Source organism: Musa acuminata, chromosome BXJ1-10, assembly GCF_036884655.1.
Source record: "Musa acuminata AAA Group cultivar baxijiao chromosome BXJ1-10, Cavendish_Baxijiao_AAA, whole genome shotgun sequence".
In the NCBI taxonomy this organism is placed as follows: Eukaryota; Viridiplantae; Streptophyta; class Magnoliopsida; order Zingiberales; family Musaceae; genus Musa; species Musa acuminata.
The window spans coordinates 33,580,588-33,601,468 of record NC_088336.1 but is presented as its reverse complement, the minus strand read 5'-3'; the positions used below and the strand labels follow the sequence as shown (position 1 = coordinate 33,601,468).

The 20,881-nt window shown below is 40.9% G+C and overlaps 5 protein-coding genes across 10 annotated transcripts; 2 read left to right on the top strand and 3 right to left on the bottom strand.

The window, feature by feature from the left end:
- The first annotated feature begins 451 nt into the window (after nucleotides 1-451).
- LOC103969495 (uncharacterized) lies at nucleotides 452-1,316 on the top strand. Its single transcript, XM_009383036.3, has 4 exons — nucleotides 452-573; nucleotides 657-839; nucleotides 924-1,052; nucleotides 1,168-1,316. Exons 1-4 carry the CDS (start codon nucleotides 568-570, stop codon nucleotides 1,222-1,224), a joined length of 375 nt encoding a protein of 124 aa, XP_009381311.1. The 5' UTR covers nucleotides 452-567; the 3' UTR covers nucleotides 1,225-1,316.
- A 3,315-nt stretch (nucleotides 1,317-4,631) lies between these two features.
- LOC103969494 (rho GDP-dissociation inhibitor 1-like) lies at nucleotides 4,632-5,895 on the top strand. The gene is made up of 5 exons (XM_009383035.3): nucleotides 4,632-4,978; nucleotides 5,065-5,131; nucleotides 5,206-5,424; nucleotides 5,499-5,623; nucleotides 5,696-5,895. Exons 1-5 carry the CDS (start codon nucleotides 4,742-4,744, stop codon nucleotides 5,774-5,776), a joined length of 729 nt encoding a protein of 242 aa, XP_009381310.2. The 5' UTR covers nucleotides 4,632-4,741; the 3' UTR covers nucleotides 5,777-5,895.
- On the bottom strand, nucleotides 5,862-6,940 carry LOC103969983 (uncharacterized). Its single transcript, XM_009383613.3, has 2 exons — nucleotides 6,311-6,940; nucleotides 5,862-6,219 (listed from the first exon to the last, which is right to left on the bottom strand). Exons 1-2 carry the CDS (start codon nucleotides 6,818-6,820, stop codon nucleotides 6,004-6,006), a joined length of 726 nt encoding a protein of 241 aa, XP_009381888.2. The 5' UTR covers nucleotides 6,821-6,940; the 3' UTR covers nucleotides 5,862-6,003.
- A 917-nt stretch (nucleotides 6,941-7,857) lies between these two features.
- Nucleotides 7,858-18,513, bottom strand: LOC103969493 (uncharacterized). Of its 6 annotated transcripts, none has more exons than XM_065084956.1 (10): nucleotides 18,111-18,485; nucleotides 17,943-18,014; nucleotides 15,106-16,432; nucleotides 14,198-14,464; nucleotides 12,868-13,023; nucleotides 11,563-11,885; nucleotides 11,018-11,264; nucleotides 10,871-10,935; nucleotides 10,666-10,772; nucleotides 7,858-10,123 (listed from the first exon to the last, which is right to left on the bottom strand). In XM_065084956.1, exons 2-6 carry the CDS (start codon nucleotides 17,951-17,953, stop codon nucleotides 11,766-11,768), a joined length of 1,881 nt encoding a protein of 626 aa, XP_064941028.1. In that variant the 5' UTR covers nucleotides 17,954-18,014; nucleotides 18,111-18,485; the 3' UTR covers nucleotides 7,858-10,123; nucleotides 10,666-10,772; nucleotides 10,871-10,935; nucleotides 11,018-11,264; nucleotides 11,563-11,765. The 6 variants fall into 6 exon arrangements, with proteins under 6 accessions (XP_064941028.1, XP_064941029.1, XP_064941031.1 ...); XM_065084959.1 differs by having other exon boundaries at nucleotides 8,062-10,123; nucleotides 10,871-11,264; nucleotides 15,106-16,199; nucleotides 16,294-16,432; nucleotides 18,111-18,484; XM_065084957.1 differs by lacking the exon at nucleotides 10,871-10,935.
- On the bottom strand, nucleotides 8,203-8,667 carry LOC135594848 (transcription factor IBH1-like). Its single transcript, XM_065085355.1, has one exon. It carries the CDS (start codon nucleotides 8,665-8,667, stop codon nucleotides 8,203-8,205), a length of 465 nt encoding a protein of 154 aa, XP_064941427.1.
- Nucleotides 18,514-20,881: the final 2,368 nt, after the last annotated feature.

The following is a 20,881-nucleotide window of genomic DNA, read 5'->3' as shown; positions in this document are numbered from 1 at the left end:
TGCGTGTTCCTCATCTTTTTTAGTGTGTCATCTTTGTCTGTGTAAGCATAACAACAAATTAAAGCCACCCACCTTCTTATAATGTACATTTTGTGTGTATACTGGTCATTTTCCATGCGTGTTGGCTTAAGCAGACTGATGAACTGCCATGGATGAATTCTTTTGACTGCTATATACCCTCTCTCCCTCTCTTTGTTCGCGTCTTCTCTGATGGCAGGCAGGCAGTCAGGGAGGCAAGAGATGGCCCATCCTCCTCTTTTCTCGAGTCTCCAGGCGTGGGAAGGCAGCAAACTGCCATGGATGCTTCCCTTTTGTTGCAAACGCAGCATAATGAAAGCAGCACCAAAGCTCCAACTTTATCAGCATGAGAGCACGCAGGCCATGAGACCATCCCTTCTCCCACCCTTTTCCCTCAAAGTAATCAAACCTCACTCCGGCCTTTGGTCCCATTATAAGAACCCCCTCGCGTCCTTGTTCCACTTCCACCAGTGACAACAAACTCCCTCCCTCTCTCTCTCTCTCTCAACCTCTCTTTACTGTCCTTTCTTCTATTTGCGCCTTCGAAACATGGAGGTAAAGAAGAGGCTCTGTGGTAGCTGAACCAGCCATGGCGATGGTTGCTAAGTAGCTCATGTTTGCTGTGTATGCATGTGTAGGATGTGATGAAAGGCTACAAGGTGTCGGCTTTTGGCGACTGGAATTTCTACGACGAGAAGCCGATAGCACAAGGCTTGCAGTCGATAATGGACACCGACTTCGTCCAAGCTCATTTCTTCGTGGGAGATGGCGAGGATCTCTTCAAGGTGTTGTCGCCTTACGGGCATCAGCCCAAGACGACGGTAGGGAGCGATCGGTTCTACTACTGCATCCTTTCTGGTGTTTCTCCTTGGGATGTAGTTACAGTGTACGAGGCTTTGGTGCAGGGAAAGAGGAGAGGAATCGAAGGAGAAGGGAAGAAGGTGTACTATGAGCGGAAGAGGAGGAAGCCTAAAGCTGTTGATGAAGACCTTTACAAGATACCTCCGGAGCTGCTGTATCAAATACCAAAGAAGGCAAGTGATTTCTTCTTCTTCTTCTTCTTCTTCTTCTTCTTCTTCTTCTTCTTCTTCTTCTTTTGTTGGTGGGATTTTATGGAGTGTTCTTCATGTTCTTGTTTGCATTTTGCAGAAGAAGTTGCTTTGGAAGTTTTGGGCAGGCTGTCTGTGCCTCAACTGTATTGCCTGAGAGGTCCTGTAGATTTCTTGGTGGGGCATTTTGTATGACAGATTGTATGTACTTCCAACTATGATGAAATGCAAGAGCTTGTTCACTACTCAGCAATACTGTACTTGTAACAATGTTCTTCTAGCCATCAAATACTCTCCAATTTCTCAATCTCTGACTTCTATCTTGTTTAAATGATATTTAGTTTGGCATTAAAAAAATTATCGGATTAGATGTCATAATATTAATCTATGATAAATGGATCCGATAATTATATTGGGAGAAGGGGAGAGGAGAATAGGAGGTGGCAACCAAGAAACCTACGGTGATGTTTGATTTTTTTCTTAAGATTAGTAATTTTTTAATGAAAATAATAAAAAATATTGCTCTCTAGGCAAAACTCACAAAAGATCGGTGATGGACTTGAGATAACTGAACTTTTGGGCTAAGGAGAGATCAGACGAAGGAAATGAGGAAGATACCAACATATCAGAGTTCAAAGTAAAAGCATTCACAAAAGTGAAAGTAGATCACTCATATTCTTTGTGAAAGGCAAGAGAGCCAATGGGGGAGTCAGATTGACTTATGTTTGACTTAAAAGGCACTCTGATCAGATTGACAGATGAACAATACTAACTCTTAACTCTTGAGATGGTGATACAAATCAAATATCCATTAGGATTAAAGAGTCCCAAATTTTATAGATATCCATTACAATGTTCTATTTAACGAATGACTCTATAGAGCTAAAAAAAAATTATATCCTATAACATATTATAGATCATCGATGTTACGGGAGTCGATGTCTCTAAGCTCCATGGTGATCATGCATGATTTTTTTCCTTCGGAATGGATCGTAAAAGATGTCTTTGAAAGTAATTATCAATGTCGTAACAAAACATTTAGCCATCTATAAAAAGAAAAAAAAAAAAATATGATCTTTTTCTTTTTCTAATGAAAATGTTGCATATGTTGTTGTCAAAGTAAAGTTTGTGACTTTTCCTACTGGGGTTATGAAACTGAGGTTTTTGCGCATGAGACATTTGCATTGGATAGAAGAAAAGGCTTCGACAAAAGCGACTTATGCTCTTTTCCAAAAGCATGTCAATGGGAAACTAACTTACATTGAGCCATGCGATTCATCCTTTTAAGTAGATAATTAGACGTCACGGTTAAATACTAGATTGATTCTAATATCATCTTGACTTAGTGAGATAATCGATTTATCGAGACTAAAACTTTACGTAAAAAAAAATATAATATATAACTGATTGAATCTCATATTTTCATGATGAAACCAATTGATAATTGTGTTTATGTTTTAATATGCTTTTTAAGTGACGTAGGATGCTTCGATCGGGATGAGACAATTAAAGCAGAAAAAATCATGTTGGGCCGGAGGAACATGTCAGAAGATTGGATGTCGGGTCTGTGGATCGATCAACGTATCGACAGAAGGCTTCGGGCTGTGGATTCGGGCATCGAGCCAAGAAGAGCGGGTATTGCGCCAAGGATATCGGAGTTGCGGAGTCAACTGACCGATTGGGCAATAGGCCGCAGAAGAGAACGATGCGCCAAAGAATCGGACTAAATGTCAATGGACTAATGACATGCCGGACAACTTGATTAATACTTAGAATTAATTGTCTAGATCGAAGTTTGTTTTACATGTGCAAGATTAACTACGATGGCAGTAAGGCATGTAGCAGGTGTTGAGCCAGAGTCAATACCAAGATCACGTTGGGAGTTCGAGAGTTCGACGGAAATCCGGACGGTCGTCGGAGGTTTTACGGGAATAAATCGGAGAAGTCCAGGAGCGTGCCAAAGAAGCTCGTCGGAACTCGTCAAGAGGATCATCGCAAGTCCAGGAGTTTGCCGGAAGTCCGCCGGAGCATCGCCAAGGGTTCGTTAGACGTTCACTGGAAGTTCGCCGAAAGAAGCGATTGACGCACCGGAACATGAGTTGTAGTATTAATGTCTTAAATGTCGTAGTTAGCTTGAAGATTAAGTTAGAAATAGGAGGTGATCCCATTAACTTAATTTGGGGCCAATTGGGCTCTTGACAGACCCAAATTGGGCCGAATGGATCAGCCCATTCGGACCCAGATTTCCTGGGCGACGGTGGCACCGCCCACGAGACTTGGTCTCCCAAGAATTCTCGACGGTAGTACCACCCCTGTCAAGCGATGGTACCGCCCTTGTCAAACGATGGTATCGCCTAAGCTCGGTCTCCGAGCAACGTCAGGCAGTAGTACCGCCCAGCTCTAGTGATGGTACCACCAGGACCCCGGAAATCGGGGAGATGACACTTTTGAGCTCCAAATTCAAACTGATTGAGGCCTATATAAACCTCACCCTTTCTGCATGAAAGGATAACCGAAAGCTTGCATTTATTCTGAGAATTTGAGAGCTTAAAAGTGTTGTAAAAGGCTAGAAGTTCTTCTCCCTCTTTTCTTCTAAGTTTTGATCATTCAAGAGAGAAGTGGAAATCTATAACGGTTGTCTCCTAAGCCCGTCAAAAGGAGTAAAGCTGTAAAAGGGTGGTTGGTCTTCGCCTATTGAAGGAATGCCTCTAGTGGACGTCGGTGACCTCGTCGAAGGAGGAAGCCAAAAGTGGATATAGGTCGATTGACCGAACCACTCTAAATCTCGGTTTGCATTTACATTCTACTCCTTATCTTAACTGCAAATTGCCTCCATTATTTTATGTCAACTATACTTCAGTTTATTCTTAAGTCGAAGAACTTTTCGAAACGGTTTTACATCAAAAACAATTTTATCGTACGAGAGTTTTTAAACCATCGTTATCTTACCGCTGCACTAATTCACCCCCCTCTCTTAATGCCGACCCCGATGCTAACATACTAAATTATGAGAATCTATTCATCCAACTTCTAATATGATAACCAATTATTTTTTATAGTTTGCATAATATTAATTAGGTAGGTGCATCGGATAGTAATAAAGAATTTATTTATCGGATTAATACAAAAACTAGAATATCAGAAATCTACTGAAAATATTATAAATGTGATGTCTTACTATAATAATAATAATTATAACGATAGTTTTGTTATCGAGATCACTACCTACGCCAATAATTATGATGTCTTATTTCTCTTTTTCGTTGATTGATTTTTCGCAAATAAAAGATTTTGAGAGTTGGGGTTATTAATTTGCTGATATGGAAAGTGGATGACAAATAGTAACATGAAATTGATTGCACTATTAATGTATCAATTACTTAACCTTTCCTAACATACATTGTTTACTAAATAAAACAATTATTTTATAGATCATAACTCATATATATATATATATATATATATATATATATATATGTATCGTTCTCCCACCACTTGTCTCCACTTATTTAGGCGCTTCTTCCTCGGGCTACCATTAGCTGCCACCACCTCCGTGGAAGAAGAAAGGCTGGGGAGCAAATAGAAAGCCAAGTCTCCACCATCTCAGTGCATGTCCCTGCCTCCTCCTTCCCTTCGGCAAACGGCAAATAGCAAGAAGGACCGAAGGAGAGTATATGTCCATCGCCTTGGGCGCTCCCTCAGGCTCCAAAGACGCTGCCGAGACCAGCCCCGACATGGACAGAGATGAGCACAAGGACGAGGGAGCCATCGGCGATGCCGACAGGAAGCTCAGCTGCACCTCCGATGTCAACGAAGAGGAGCATGGCAGCGACAACGAGGATGGCGAAGAGAAAAGGGCCGTGGTCCTCGGCCCGCAGATTGCACTGAAGGAACAGCTCGAGATGGATAAGGTGTGCGCTCTACGGTGTGGCTATATGAGGGATATATATGCGACTGCACTGTTTTAGATCTGATCGGACACGTTGTGGTTTCTCAGGATGATGAGAGTCTGAGGAAGTGGAAGGAGCAGCTGCTCGGTAACATTGATCTCACCGACGTCGGAGGTAGTCATTCTCTGATCGGATTCTGCGAATGTATGCAGAGTAATCCAGTTTGTGTCTGTTTTCGTTTCGATCAGAGGTTCTCGAGCCGGACGTGAAGATCCAAGACCTCACGATCCTAACCCCGGATCGCCCCGACCTTGTTCTTCCCATCCCTTTCGTCCCCGACGCCAAAGGCTTCGCGTTCGCCCTCAAAGACGGAAGCCACTACCGCCTCAGGTTCTCCTTCACCGTCTCCGACAACATCGTGTCCGGGCTCATGTACACGAACACGGTGTGGAAGAGCGGGATGAGAGGTACGACCCGAAGCTAATGCCTGCGAGCTCTGCAAGCAACTAATATATATACACCCTGTTTGATCTCTGCGCAGTGGAGAACACGAAGGTCATGCTGGGAACGTTCAGCCCTCAGAAGGATCCCTACACGTACGAACTGGAAGAAGAGACCACCCCGTCTGGTTACTTCGCGAGGGGCTCCTACTCTGCCAGAACAAAGGTAGGAGTCGCCATGAAACCTCCTCCATCCTCTGTTTCTTCTTCAACTCAGCTCCTCCATCCTTCGTTTCAGTTCGTGGATGATGATGGGAAGTGCTATCTTGACCTGAGCTACTACTTCGAGATTAGAAAGGAGTGGCCAACGCCTGCTTGACCGTGGAATAGTGTCTTCCATCGATGACTAATAGTGATTGTTTGAACAAAGATGTTTTTGCTTTAGGATCGAACTTTGTTTCTTTGGCTCGTCTGACAAGTAATTCCATTCGCAATCAATGCTGTCTCTCATGCTCTTCTATATCATATCCCCCTAGGATAGAATGCACTATGCACTTTGTTTACGTTCATCGCAAGTGTTACAGAAGTTTCTGTACAGTTCTCGATTCACTTCACACCAACCAGCAACTTGAGGAACCGAAGCTTGTCCTGGATCTCCATCATGTTCGAGGGGTCCTTCAGGGAGATGGGTGGCTCGACACCGGTGAAGATGTAGAGGGCTCGGAGTTCCTCCACGGTCGACGAGCGCAGTGCAGCTCTGTACCCCATTATGGTTCGCAGCGAGGAGATCTCTTCCCAGATCATATCCTTTCTTTCGTGTCTCTGTTTCCAACGCGAGTAATGCGTAGGCTTTTCAGTACAAAGCAACAGAGAAATCAAAGACCAAGATGAGCAGCATCCAAATGATTCTGACCTCATATGGAGATGTCTTGACGACCATGCTGGGTTCCACGTATCCCCCCTCTTCCTCGTTGTCGTCCTCCAACGTGAGAGGCTCCGTCTGAGCGTCCATGGAAGGCTCAGTTGCTGATGTTTGCTTGCTCTGGGGCGCTTCTTGCTCTGCCACAGGCGTTTCTCTTTCTTCCCCCTCCTCTTCTACATCGACAATGAACCTTTCCTCTCCTTCCCCTTCATCCGGTTCTGCCAGGGAAGCCGGAGGGAGAAGAGAGCTCATGACCTTCTCGGTAGCGGCCATGGTGGCCAGGTACAAGCCGAACGGAACAGAGAGGGCGAGGCCGACGGTGGAAGCGACGCAGTAGGAAGGGATGACGATGGGAGCCGCAGTGAAGGCGGCCCCGGCGATGGCGACCCTCTTGCCCAACCGCCACGCCATCTCGACCCACCCTCTTCCTCCTCCTGCCACCGCTTCCTCTTCGTCATCCTCCGAAGCATCCCCGGAGCTCGGAATCGTCTCTAACGCCATCAACACCAGCAAGCTATCGATCGTGCGGATGGACGGTGGGTGAGAACGAAGAAAAATAGGTGTGTATGGCGGCGGCGACGGCGGTGGGAGAGGACACGCGTGCGTACCATCGAGCGTGGTCGAAGATGGCTTTTTACGTGGATACCGGCAAACCATGACAAGTATATATATATATATATATATATATATATAAAGATTTCAAGTCTATTAAATTTATTTTTTTAGGTAAAGCAATCAGAGAAATTTATAAATTCATATATTAATATTATATCTTGATAAAATATTGCAAATGATAACATTTTCTAATGCTAATTGGGAAAGTAATGCTTCCACAAATAAATATGATTGTAATGCATTTGATGTAATATAATGAAATTAATTGATGATCCATGCAATGTCAGTGCAACTTCTACATTCCATTCCTTCAGTCTTTTTCTTTCATGATCAGATTATGCTCGGTATATATATTAAACTAGGAAGAAAAACTATGTGATGCACAATAAAAAGATCAATCATAAAAAAAAATTGAATTTTAATTAATTTATAAAAAAATAGCTGAATAATTATCATTTGAATTCAATTCATGTTATTTTTTGAACGAATAATAAGTAAACAATATAGTTTCTGGATAAAGTAAATAAAAATAAAATATGTTTCATTGATAAAATAAGTTTCCAAAGTCAATTTATAATCCATTTTCTTCTAACTTTGGCTCTTTAAATCATTTAGTAACTTATTTTCTAATAGTAAGATTCCAATTAATACTACAGATTAATAAAAATATATACAACCAATAACCCATCATTAATGATTCAAAATCAAGTTTATAAAAGTATTATACTATGGACTCCAAATGGTGTCCTAATAACCTGAGAATCCACCAAAAGATGTAGCAATATTAGTGGTAATGGGGATATGAAAAGAAATGTCTCGTTGCTGTCATGAATCCCCTATCTATCTATATATCTATCCATCCACTTCAATCTACAAAAGAACTAGTGAGGAATGACACAGCACAGTCCCACGCTCTTAGAACAGGCTGCAAAGTCCACAGATTGATTCCCATATATGTAACTCTAATCCTTAAGCAGATACAGATTAGATGTCACCCATATCCTTTGTTCTAAGCTCTGCAAGACTTTTAATCCATGCATGCAAAGAGAGGAGGATGTAGAAGACGCTTGAAGCTATATACTTGCATAAGCAAGAGAGAGAGAGAGAGAGAGAGAGAGAGAGAGAGATGTTCAAGTTTGTCTACGAGTTGATCTCAACAAGTCCATGATAATTATGTACAGTCTTCACATGTGGAGGCTTACGTACTGCAAATTCACGTCTTCTTCCCCCTCTTCATCAAACACTCGGCCATCTCCACTTTCCGGCGATCATCGACCACGAGGACCGCCCGAATCCACGACGCTTTGCATGAGCTTTACCTGCTCGCTAAGGCACCTGATGTAGTCCGCGGTCTCCTCTAGCAAGCTGCAGTAGTCCATCCCAGTTCCTCCCGGCACCAGCCGTCGAAGCTCATCCGCCGGGCTCCTGGTCGTGCTCGGTCTCCTCGGAACGCCAGCTGCTCTGCTTCGTCCGGCACATAGGCGTCGAGCCCGGTGGAAATGAAGCCTCCAAAGCAAGGCTCGGCTCCAAGCACGCCGGGGGCCGGCGGAGTAGGCCATGGACGCGAAGGCGGCGCGCTGTATTCTACGACTCCGGGCGGCGTTGGAGGAGTTGGGTGCGGTTCGGTGCACCAGGGTGAGGGCTCTCAGGAAGCGGAAGGCCACCATGAGCTTGGAAGGGCCAAACCTGGGAGTATCAGGATTAGGGTTCGGGTTTCTGGTGGAGCTCTTCATGTCCTTGAAGAAGAAGTGGACAGAGAGAGAGCGAGAGAGAGAGGGGTTGGTGGTGGTGAAATAGCTACCAGGACAAAAAGGACAGCTAAGAGGTGGTACGGGTTTCCGTTGTTGTGATTGATCTCAGAGGAAACGAGAGCTCCGGGACTGCTCTATCCATCCCATGAAAGACGTTTGACAGAGAGAGATGGCCAAGATAGAGTACATATGTAAGAGAGAGAGAGAGAGAGAGAGAGAGAGAGATAGTTGAGCAGAGTGAAAGAAGATTAGGGAGAGAAGAGGGAGGATTAAGGGAATGGAGATGGGAGGCTTTGCTTATGAAGGAAGGCTCGACAAAGAAGAGGAAGTGGTCGTAGTTGCGTGTGAGCCACAGCGACAGAGCGTGATACCCGCGAAGACTAATTGACGTGGGGTCCTCTCAATAGAACGTCATATCATCATCATCATCAGGAGAGAAGCAGAAGCAGCAGCAGCAGCAGCAGCCGGAAGAAGCCCACTAGTTGCTTCGCTGTATCAACCGGTGTCCAAATTGTCATGCTTTAAGATGCGTGCTTGGGACACCGATCAGAAGGAACAAAGATGTGGTTGGTTTCATGGAGAAATATTTTAAGAATCAAGTGGTTAGCATGTTGATAATAGAAAGGCATGTAATTGAATTGGCATTAGACATCGTAACAAAAGGCAAAGTTGTCATCTTTTATATTCAACTTCATAGTATGGGCTTCAAGTACAAGGTCTATCCACATCATCGATTGAACCCACACGGATAACGATAGCATCCATGTGATTCACAGGTAATTCATAATTCATTGGTAACCTATTTATTATTATCAATTTGATGACCAAGATGATATTTAGTACTTATTTTTTAAGATATTGATTAACTTAGTTTGTGTAAATAATTTTTTTTTTTTTTTTTACATGACAAAGATGAAATTCAAATTTAGAACCATACGATAAATCGTCAAGATTTATACTTTAGAAAAAAATTATCGATTCTACTTTCATCAATAATAATTTATGAAATAAAAATATATAAAAATAAGTTGAGGTTTGTGAAAGAAAAAAAAGATTTTATTTTTTTAAATTTTCTTTGAGGAAAAAGAAAAGAAACCCATCCGATTAAGAGCAAAGTGGGGTGGTGGGGCCAGGGAGGGCTAACCACCACATGGCCGCACATGGGTAAAATGACCGGGGTGGTGGGTGTGGCCGGCTTCAATGGCCTCTTTTACCTGATTTGTCGATTGCTCTCCCCTCGGGTTGTTCTCACGTCCGCTTTCTCTCTATCTCTCTCTCCTCCTTTGAATTAGATACGCAGAAGCCCGAGCTGAGTGCTCCCCCCAACCACTCCTTGGGCGTTGGTTGACCGGTGCGTGTCACGGGCGATGGAAGTAGGAGCACCAGCATACTTAAGGACTTCTCCTCTCGTTTGGATCCATCCATGCGTCATTAACAACTGTTCATGGAAAGCCATCTCTCTGGTTATAATATCAAGCCTTTAGAATTATTGTTCGTAATAATACATGAATATATGTTTATACTAGATTGAGATCCTTGGGGAATGGCGACGTGGAATAGATTGAGGCTTGGTGGGTAGATCATGATAACACAGATTATATGAGAACCATTGGATTCTTCTGCAAACATTAATAGATATTGGGTATTATCCATATTTATATATAATTGTGTGGTCATAGTACGTTGCTAGAGACAATTTGGCTCACCATGATATGTATCTATCCGAGTGTAATTAATTTAGTAGCGTCCTCAAATGTCACATGACATGATGGCCGTGGATGAATTCATGTGGGGAATGGGATGGTCCACATGGAATAGGATAATAGAAATAAGTGGAGGAAAGTGGGTGGATGTCATCGCTTTAAGGTAGGGTTGATTCTTCGATGAATTGTATTCAATGGAGTCTTCTTCACATGCTGATGGTATTCCGAGGGAGAGAGAGAGAGAGAGAGAGAGAGAGAGAGAGAGAGAGAGACTTACAAACAATGTAAAGCAAAAGGGTAATGAAGCACATATTCCATGGAGTTCCGCTCACTGTTGTGCCAATTCATCTTCCATCCTCGAGTCTAATCCATTTCTCTTCGCAGCTGAACAAACAAACACATTTTCTTTAGTTGTCTCAAATAATGATCAAGTCATCAGAACACACCTAAAATGAAGAACAGACGAGGTGGAAAGATTAAACCTCTGACGCTTTGACCTTTCTTTCGGGCATTTTATTTTTGTGCATACTGAGAGGTCTCAACTCCCCTTCAATACATTGCATGTCGAACATAATGTTAAAAGCAAATGACAAGAAGCAGATTTAGCATTTCGATTCTGAAATACATACACGGCAGCTGGTTTCTTGTAGTTAACTCCAAATCCGTTATTGGCTCAGAAAGCAGAACTTAAAAGACGTTCTCGTTTTACAGGCTTCCATCAGGTAGATAGTATAGCGAACATTAGTACTTCAATCAGGAAAATTACTCCATGACTCGATTTGAGTACAGCAGAGGGGGCGTGGATGGAGTAGCAGCAGCCACTGCCGTTCCGCACTCCAGGTGGCCAGCGATTTGCATCGTATTGTAAGTCATCACCTGAAGCAACCCTTGGTCATTAGTCTGTCCAATTCATCGTGTCAAACAATACAAGAAAAGAAGTCTTCATACGTTAGGATGAGTTGTGACTCAAACATAACCCCACAGACAACGTAAAACTACACAGATCAAGGATGAGAATTCAACAAATAAATATATACAAGGCATAAGAAACCTTGATCAGATGATACAATTCAGAGTTGGTTTTGACATATGGACATAATACTAGCAGGATGGCAAATCATGGAGCAGAAGCTGCAAATGCCAAATATATCAAACATATGATCACGGTAGGTACCTTTTATTCATTTCCAATATCCTTTCAGTTAAATCAGCATTTTTCCTTTATAAAACTTGAGAACGGCGCAGATGATGAATCTGCAAAACAACACTCAGAAGGGAAATAGCAAAATAGGAGGGCCTATACCAACAACTTGTATGCCAACTTTATGCTGTCAAAAATTTTTCTCGAAGAAATAGAACTGAAGGGGAGACGCCCCCCTAAGGGGCCATGAGCCCTTCAATTGTATATGAAAGAGACTGAGCCCAGTCAGATCTGAACAATAACGTTTGTAGTGTCTGCATCACATCATAATCTGGATCCAGCTTACGTTGCCAGCCCTATAAAAATACAAATGGGAACTTCAGCTATGTCGGAGAAGGAAGCATTTGATATTATAAAACAAGGATTTTTTGTTTCATCACCCATACTGATTCAACTGCTACACATAACACATCATCCCTTGTTGCTTTCCATATATATGCAGGAGTTATATTAGTTTTAATAACCCATGGATATATGCTAAACAGGACACGAGGAATAGTGTAGTCTGAGGCGTAATGCACAGTATAAAGCATGATATATGGAGTAGAAATTCAAATTAGTCAACCATGATCAACTTTTTCAAGGGAAAGAATTTCTATCAATACATGATTTATAGTAGTCACCAAAGGTAAAATGTACTTCTATCAAGAAAATTATGGTAGTCTATTGCATATTAGTATCTGAGAATGAAGAAGAAAATGAACTTGACACTGATTTGAAACTCAACATACTTCACCAGAAATCACTATGCATAGTCATTATCCAGATTATCATAACTGGATATAAAACTAGGTTCAGAAGGTGATCCATGCACAAGCATGGTGACTCACAATTTTTTATCAAGTGATCTACAAACATCGAGAAATTTCTTAGCAGAACTTCTGGGAAATTCTTGCAAACATTATACCAAAACTAGTTTATTTTGTTTTTGCACACTTATAGTAGCAACTCTAGAGATGCTTTAGAAAAGTTTGGACTTGTTGAGGCTTTATAATGATATATGTATTCCACTGAAAAACACAAATGATTGTTTGTTATGTTAATTTTTATCAGAGGCAAGCAGAGATTACTTGCATGAACAAGAAATGGAAAAGAGATGCACACCTTCCCATGTTCTGCATGATGTTTAACAACCTCAAAATTTCAAACCTTGTACAATAGATATCATTTTTATAAACTCAGGCATTATTTTTATATACTCAAGCTTGGTACCAGTAGTTTTTCTTTTTTCACGTTATTCTTTTCAATCATACCAAGCAGTATAGACAAGATATCTACCTCCAGAACCAAAGTTGTTACCATCACGGTGCAAACGTTACCATCAATATTGACTTTATGGCGGCGAACTTGTTCCAGCAATTGATGCATGCATTCAACTGGATGGACAGAATCCCCTTTAGAAGAGCCCCAGAAACTAAAGGACTTCTCTACTTCCTGTGATATCATATATGCATCAGAAAAGAAATCACAAGCACACATGAATGCATATATAAATTATGCTACATGTATGAAAGAGAACCTAGAATTGGAAGTAAATTTTAACGCAACACACCTTTGACATGGTGACATTTCAAGGTAAAAGGCCTATCTAATGCAACAGTCATTGGGAAATGTGGTTTCAGTTAATAAATAAGTAAACAATAAATATTTGGAGACTGGTAGCCAAGATCGTAAAGGTATTTGACTTGTATGTTGTGTCATGGTTGTAGGTTTCAGCTGAAACAGCCAAAAACCTAATCATCTAGGATCTATAACAATTGATTCAGTGTCCAAAAGCTGGAAAAATGAAAAACCACTTCAGTTTCTGCCAACTAGATTTTCTGACCTGATTAAGTATTGAATGTAACACACGTTTCCATTCATAAATACTTCCCCATTAAGAAAAATGATCATATACCATTTCTAATTGTTGGAGATAAATTTTGGGATTAAGTCCAACTCCAATCATTTTTCCTGCACTCCATCCTGACATATATCAAAAGATTAATTTCTTTTAATCACATGCAAGTTTGAATGCTTCTTTAAGACCTTAAAGAAACTTTTGAAGTGCACCAAAGCAAATGTTTTAACTTGAACATTTTTTAGGAAAAAATAGTTTGTGTGTGTGTGTGTGTGTGTGTGTGTGTGTGTATAATTTTTATTCATTTTTAGAATTTAAAACTTTCAATTTGATAACATAAACAGTCAAAACGGCCAAAAGTGCCTAAAAAGTTTTGATATGGAACGTACTAATCAATGGGAAATCAGAAATGAACCTTTTAATCTCGTGTACTGGTTGTGAGTGAAAAAAAGTTTTGAAGTAGTTGTATACAAAGAAACAAAGGTAATTCGTGAACATTACATCTCTCTCCAGACTTCAAATTTGATAAGACATTTGGTGACACCATGAAATTTATAAAGGGCTTGATACCATGGCCTTGGTATCCAACAGGGGCTTGATACCATGGCCTTGGCATCCAACAAGGCCTTGATACCATGGCTTTGGTGGATCCATTGAATATAATCTTCTATTCATGGATTTGACATCAATCTTCCTCATCATGAAGTGTGGCAACTATAGAATTGTGTGCATGAGAATGAAGAAAAGAGGTTAAAACAAAGACAGGACCTCAATGAAAGCCTTTGGGTTTGGACAGTTCTGATTTTTCGATAATTTTAAGGTGCACTCAGCGGCAGTACGGCCATCTCGAAGCGCAACAGCCTTGAAGAAGTCAAGCAGATTTACACGGTCACAGCTGGAAAGCTCTGCAGTCATACCCACATCAAGAAAGACAACATGAGGCTTTGATTTAAAGAGCCCTTTATTTGGACGCTTGGTTTGAGCTCGGACAAGGATATTGCCAGGATGCATATCAGCATGGATGAAATTGTCCACCTGAAGCAAAATGATTGTTGAAGTTACTGCAGGAAGAAAGGGTCACCTTAACATCTAATGTATACTTAACAGCCAAAAAGAGAGTCAAACGGAACAGAATGATCCCAGTCCCACTATTGCATCTCAAAGAAAAAAATTGTATGCATGCAATGGATGCTTTGATCCTGACCCTTGGAAGGTAATAGACAGTGCATCACTTTTAAAAAGTAGTTACAGTGACAATTAAATACCAAAATAATGATTCTCCTTCAGACCATGAGATTCCTATCAATGCAAGATCTAGAAATGGTCAACATATGCAGATTTACTGATACAAGCAAAGAGATTGTAACTTAAACCCCATTCAGCAGGCTGCCAAGCAGCAAACTTATCTGCCTCTCATGAAAGTTTACAAATAGAAAAAATCATTAATTAGGTAAAGCAACAATGATGAGCCAAGTTAGGCTTCATTGGCATGGCTAGTTTTTACTAGTCTTCAAGTCTTATTTGGAAATGTTGAACTGAATCATCAATGACATTCGTGTGCATGCAAAGGCAGTTACAGCTATAAAAACTTAAAATGTTTAAGAATTAATTTGAGTTAAGAAATGGAGGGTCATATTGATCAAATAACTTCACCAAAGAATAAACAGAGATTATACCAGTAGCATCTTCAAGAGTGCATGAGTCCCAATGTGAGCAAGAGCACTTTTGAGTCGACTATGTCCTTCAAGCTCATCAACATAGTGAGAGACACTTTCTCCATGTTCATAAGTCTCCACTAAAACAGCAGGGTGGACAAACGGGTATAGAGGTTTTGGAAAGGATACATCCTTCCACCTGCGGAAATTATAAATAAAGCGGTTCAAGTGTGCAGCTTCCCTAGAAAGGTCTACTTGAGACATCATGAAAACAGCAAACTGTTGCACACTTTCATCCAAGCGCAACCACCTCAACGTGGGCATAAAATTGGACATCTTGGCTGCCAAATTAATTATCGTGAAATCCCTCCTAATGGACTCACCAACACCAGGATGCCTAACTTTTACAGCAACAACTAAGCGCTTTGTCTGTTGACCGGGGTATTGAAATCTCAAAGAAGCCCGATGTACTTGGGCTACACTTCCAGAAGCGACGGGTTCCTCTTCAAAATTCTCAAAAACATCAGAAAGCTTGCGGCCAAATGCTTTCTCTATGGATTTTCTTGTATAGGCAAAGCTATGTGCAGGTGCCTTAGTATGAAGTTTTGCCAGCTCAGTGCAAAGATCACCAGGGAAGAGGTCTGGACGTGTCGCAGCCCATTGACCCCATTTTATAAATGCTGGACCTGCATTCTCCAGTGTAGCATGGACAAGATGAAGCCACATTTTTCTGAAGTGAGAGCCACAACTGTCTGCAAGTGGAGACATCATTATGATAGGCGAGAACAGAACTGTCAAATAGATTGTTCTAAAAAACAAAATAAGACACTCCAAGGCCAATAGTATAAAAGTGAGAAAAATATGGCTATCTTGTGCACACATGTAAAGTCCATTTCGTGATGGAAAGTATTCGCCATCTGCCCAGGCCGTCTTGGACAATGCTATCTCTCCAGCAACAAATGCAAGAATACTAGGAACTAAATGTGATCTGGTGAGAGCCAAGCTTGTAGTGCAGACAATTCTACTGAGAGGTGAAGAGGTGATTCCTCTGTAAGAGTATATTGCACAAAGCCTTTTCCAGGCAACTTGAGCACGATAGGTCATTGAACTTCTAGCTGAAAGGAGAGAGAACTTCCTCAAGGGGTTATTCTGGAATACATTTTCCTCAGCTTTATAGAGCATAAACAAGTTATTTTGTCCACAAAAAACCTTGTATTGTGAAACCAATCTGCATGGAAGAGGTAAATTATCTGTCGACCATAATGCAGAATGATTTGTCGAATAGTTGGCTCTGGAGTTAGCTAAAAAAGAATAGCCAACTTTTCTGATTTTTTGACAGGCCAAAAACCTGCAAGTGCAAAGAAGCATGTCAGAAAGCCAAAGTACCATAGAAATTATACTACAGAGTTTAAACTAGAAAAAATTATATCCATTTAATAGAATCTGTTAGATAAAACAAAAAATATAATTTCTTAAATCAGATGATGCAGCAAAGTTAACACCATATTTACATGGATAATACATGCATTCTCATGGGAAAACTGACAAGAGTATCCACACATGAGCCCATAAAACTGAGCTAGAATCTCATCAAGAAGATTGAAGCAATCAATACTGCCAATCAAGGCCACCTAAGCATTTTCCAACAAGATACTATACTGGCACATGCATTATGCTTAGAAGCTAGGGGTAATGTAAGAATTGAAGAGAACCTTTTCTGAAGATAATCCACATTTCTAATTCAATTTGTAAAAACAATAATATGTAATTTATTACATAAAAATGCCACTAGTTTATGGCTCTATAGAAGTGACAGCATGTTAAAGCCAAAGCCAAGCTTACAATGAAAGATTAGTATGTGAGAATTATTGATTTGCTGCTACCAAAACTTTGAAGAGAAAGGTCAGAGATGACTCAGCACAATCACATTATGTTGTGTCCTTTGAAGACAAAGAATCATAGTAAGTTTGTTAATCGTGAAAATCAAAAAATCTACAGACATACCTAGTCATGGTCCTAGGCGGTGAAGTTGTAAAAAGACTTAAACTAGTGCTCCTCTAGGTTCCAACTCTCAGCAGCAAAGTGGTAATGCTTAATGACATGTATAAAGGCAACAGGTATTGAAGAACTTGTGACCACAGAAACATGGTCACAAATGCATGGGGCTTGGCTAAATGATGCTACATCTACAACCTCCCTACCTGGAAGCAGCTAGCCCAAATTAGGCTCCAAAATGTGATCTAAATTCATTAACATTTGTGGCACATCAATGAAGTCGAGAAGCTGTATGTTGGGCAAAAACCAGAGGTAGTCAATGGGGCGAAGGGAAATTAACGAAAATGGAAAAAATGCATGTGGAACATACATGAGTCTGAGGATTAGGAATCATGGTAAAAAATCTCTGTCAAACTGAAACCACAACTTTGTTCTATAACATGAGCAAAGCAATTGATGATAAGGACTCCATCCTTCATTTCAGTTACTTCACATGTGAAATTAAAATATATATACATATATATTAAAAAATCATAATTACAAGTCACGAGGAACATTTATCAAGCGAAAACAACATTGATAAATATATAAAGTTTATAAGAATGCAATGAAGCTAAACAGAAAATTATTTGTTTTCAAAGATCTCTTTTTCAACATAGGTGAAAGGAGACTGCCATTGGTGAAGCATCAAATAGCTTCTACCAATAGGACTATTTAAAACTAAAGCTTCTTATTCTTCTCTTAATTTCCGATATGGATCACACATGAACATGTAGCTACCGTTTCAATCTGTTATCGGTGCTCCTATCTGAAAGTAACAGGAACCAGAAAACATGCCACTATTAGTGGACCACAAAACTGACCTCGACATCATTTAATTCTCCTTCTCCCTTATTTCGAAATATCACGCCACTCCAACGAATCAGATACCATAACTGCAACAAAGAAGAAATGAGATCAAGGCGACTTCTCAAAATGAATTCTAATTCATTCAAATATAAGGGAAGCTCACAAATGGAAGGAAATTATACTTCAAGGAGAAAGAAGAATCATCCGACAGCTCACATCCTGAAGGCTTCGCAGATGTGCTCGACCAGTGTGAGCCGATGGCATCGGAATCCGATCTCCAAGAAACCTCAGCAGGAGCGATCCAGGAGAAGGGGGAGGGGATCGGATTCTCTGACTTCTTTCGTGGACCGATTCGTGAGAGAGAGACAGAGGAGGAGCGGTTTAGGGGTTAGGACTAGGGTTCGGAAGAAGAAGAAGGAAAAGAGAGAAGATAAGAAAAGAGAGAGAGAGAGAGAGAGAGGAGCGGTTTAGGGTTCGGAAGAAGTAGGGAAAGAGTGAAGAGGAAGGAGGTGACCTGTAGAGGGGCCCGCGCGATGCGCGGGAGGCGGTGGCGGGCGAGAGAGAGAGAGAGAGAGAGGAGAGGGGGAGTGGAGGAGTTGTGAGGTTTGCACGTCCTCGGCACGCGACGGAACGAGGGCTTCGCGCGTGGGATGAGAGTGACGTCAGCCATGAGGCAGGCTTCACGCTTGAGAGAGACCCATAAATATAAATACTTCGGGTCAGTGTTTTTTGTTTTTCCTTGTTTTCATAATATTATTTTATAGCAAAAAATACAGTGAATTTTTTTCTTATTGTTGGAATTTCGAATCATTTAATTAATCCAATTTATGTATTTATTCATTGACATTAATTGTAAGCATTTGATGATCATCTATCAAACTAACTATCTTATTCCCTCCTCTAAAAAATGGAGAAGGAAAAAATCGAGAATTCAAACACAAATAAATAGAATATAAATGGTCGATTATTCTGATAATAGAATATATTTATTGCAGATATGTTGAACTCTTTGGTTGACCAGAAACTGCTGGTCGCAGTTCTTTCTGAGATGTCAACTATGCCTGTCTGGTCCACCTCGCGCTGACTAACCAACAATAACCCCACAAGCGAGTAGTAAGAAGAATCCCATCTGCCATTGTGGTATTCAGCATCCAATCCATCATCTCTTCGTTGTTGTGTTGGAGATCTTGCCTTCTCATATGAAACAGTGAATGAAGTATGAAGAGAAGAGATTAATCCATCTCAAAGCATCATCTTCAAAACTTCGAGAACAAAAGAACAAACTCGGAGACACAACTGGTGAAGGAACAGAAGGCGTGGAGGAGAACTGGCGGAGCGTGAGCAGCGAAGGATCTCCATCCTCACCGGCTCCATCGCCTTACTTATGATCACGCAGTGAGTCCGGCCCAGCGATGCTGCAGCGAGAAGAACCGGAGGAGGACGGCTTCCCCGTCAAGCGTTGCACCAAGCTCATGAAGTCTTGGGGACTGGTGTGGATGACCTTCGGTGTGTGCAGGTACACGACGACCGGCACGCGCCGCTCGTGCTCGCCTCGAGAGGCCGCTGGTTTCTTCACCCTCCATGAATCTTTGCCCACCTTCGGCGGTGGAGGTTTCGGGCCCTGTAGCTCTCGTCCGGAGGAAGAAGGCATGGTGGTGTTGCACTGTCAGAACTGTTCTATCGCATGGCATCTTCGAACCTCGCTCTCCTATAAAACGACAAGCCACACTGTGTGGTTAGCTCGATGGTAGTTGGGTCTGGTGTTGAAAAGTCAAAAGGCCTTGGTCAACTTTGGCACATATATTTGTTTCTCGACAGTGTTTTGCTTTCTGTTTTTGTTTTTGGTGCAGAAAACTAAATGTTATGTGAGAAGAATAGTTTGCAACACGCTCATCAGGGATTGGAGTGGGGTGAAGACGGTCAGCATGCAGCGATGAGACAGATATGGATTTAGGAGGAGACCAGTTTAGGTGACGAGAGTCGATCAGAAGTGGAGATGACATGTTGGTGTGCAAACCGCAATAAATGAAGCATGGCAACTGATGCAATCGGAGGAAGAAGAAACAAAAAAGATGGTTATATATTATAAATATAATTCGTGTAATTGTACGATAATTATTGGGACATGACACGTAAGGTTCAGTCACTCTCATGAAAGGAGCCGTGTCACCAACACGTGTCATTTCAGTATGACATCTTGGAAAATATTCTGCTTAATCCTCACTGACCAATAATATTTGTATTTATCACATCATTTTTAAATATGACTCGATATTTAATTTTTTAAAATTATATTATTTATTATATATATATATATATAATAAAGGATAATATGATCGGTCGATCATTGGTGCGACTCGTAGGCTCACGAGAAATTATTCGTTTTGGATCGGTTTTATCCTTTTGGAACATATGAGCTCTAAACGGTATCTTTAAAGGTAAGAGATATCTGATAGAGTTACGAGTCTTTTATTCCGTATAACCTTATTTATATATATATATATATATATTCTCAATTATCCATCATTTCAAAATCTGGGTCCTTCAAATCCAAGAGCTAATTCTAAGTACTTCATAAAGTTAGTATAGTTTCCACTTGTTTACACATGTAAAAGGCACATTAAAGTAGCATAATGTTCATACAATTATATAATGGAGGATTGCACCAATCATGATAGTATAGAATACTTCCCTGGGAAGGAAGGAATAGGGTTGGAAAGTGTAACATAGAAGAAGATTTGTGCCACTATCATTAGGGAATGATTCCTGTAGCATTCCTGCAAACAATATGTCAACATGTGATTTGTGGCATGTATATTGGCATGCATGTCTTAGGTTTCGTTAATCAATATTTTGCAAATCTCAAAAGATTAAACTATTACAAAAATGACTTAAGTCTATATTAAATTCTAACATCTCATATGCAAACCAATTCTGATATCAACATTGATAT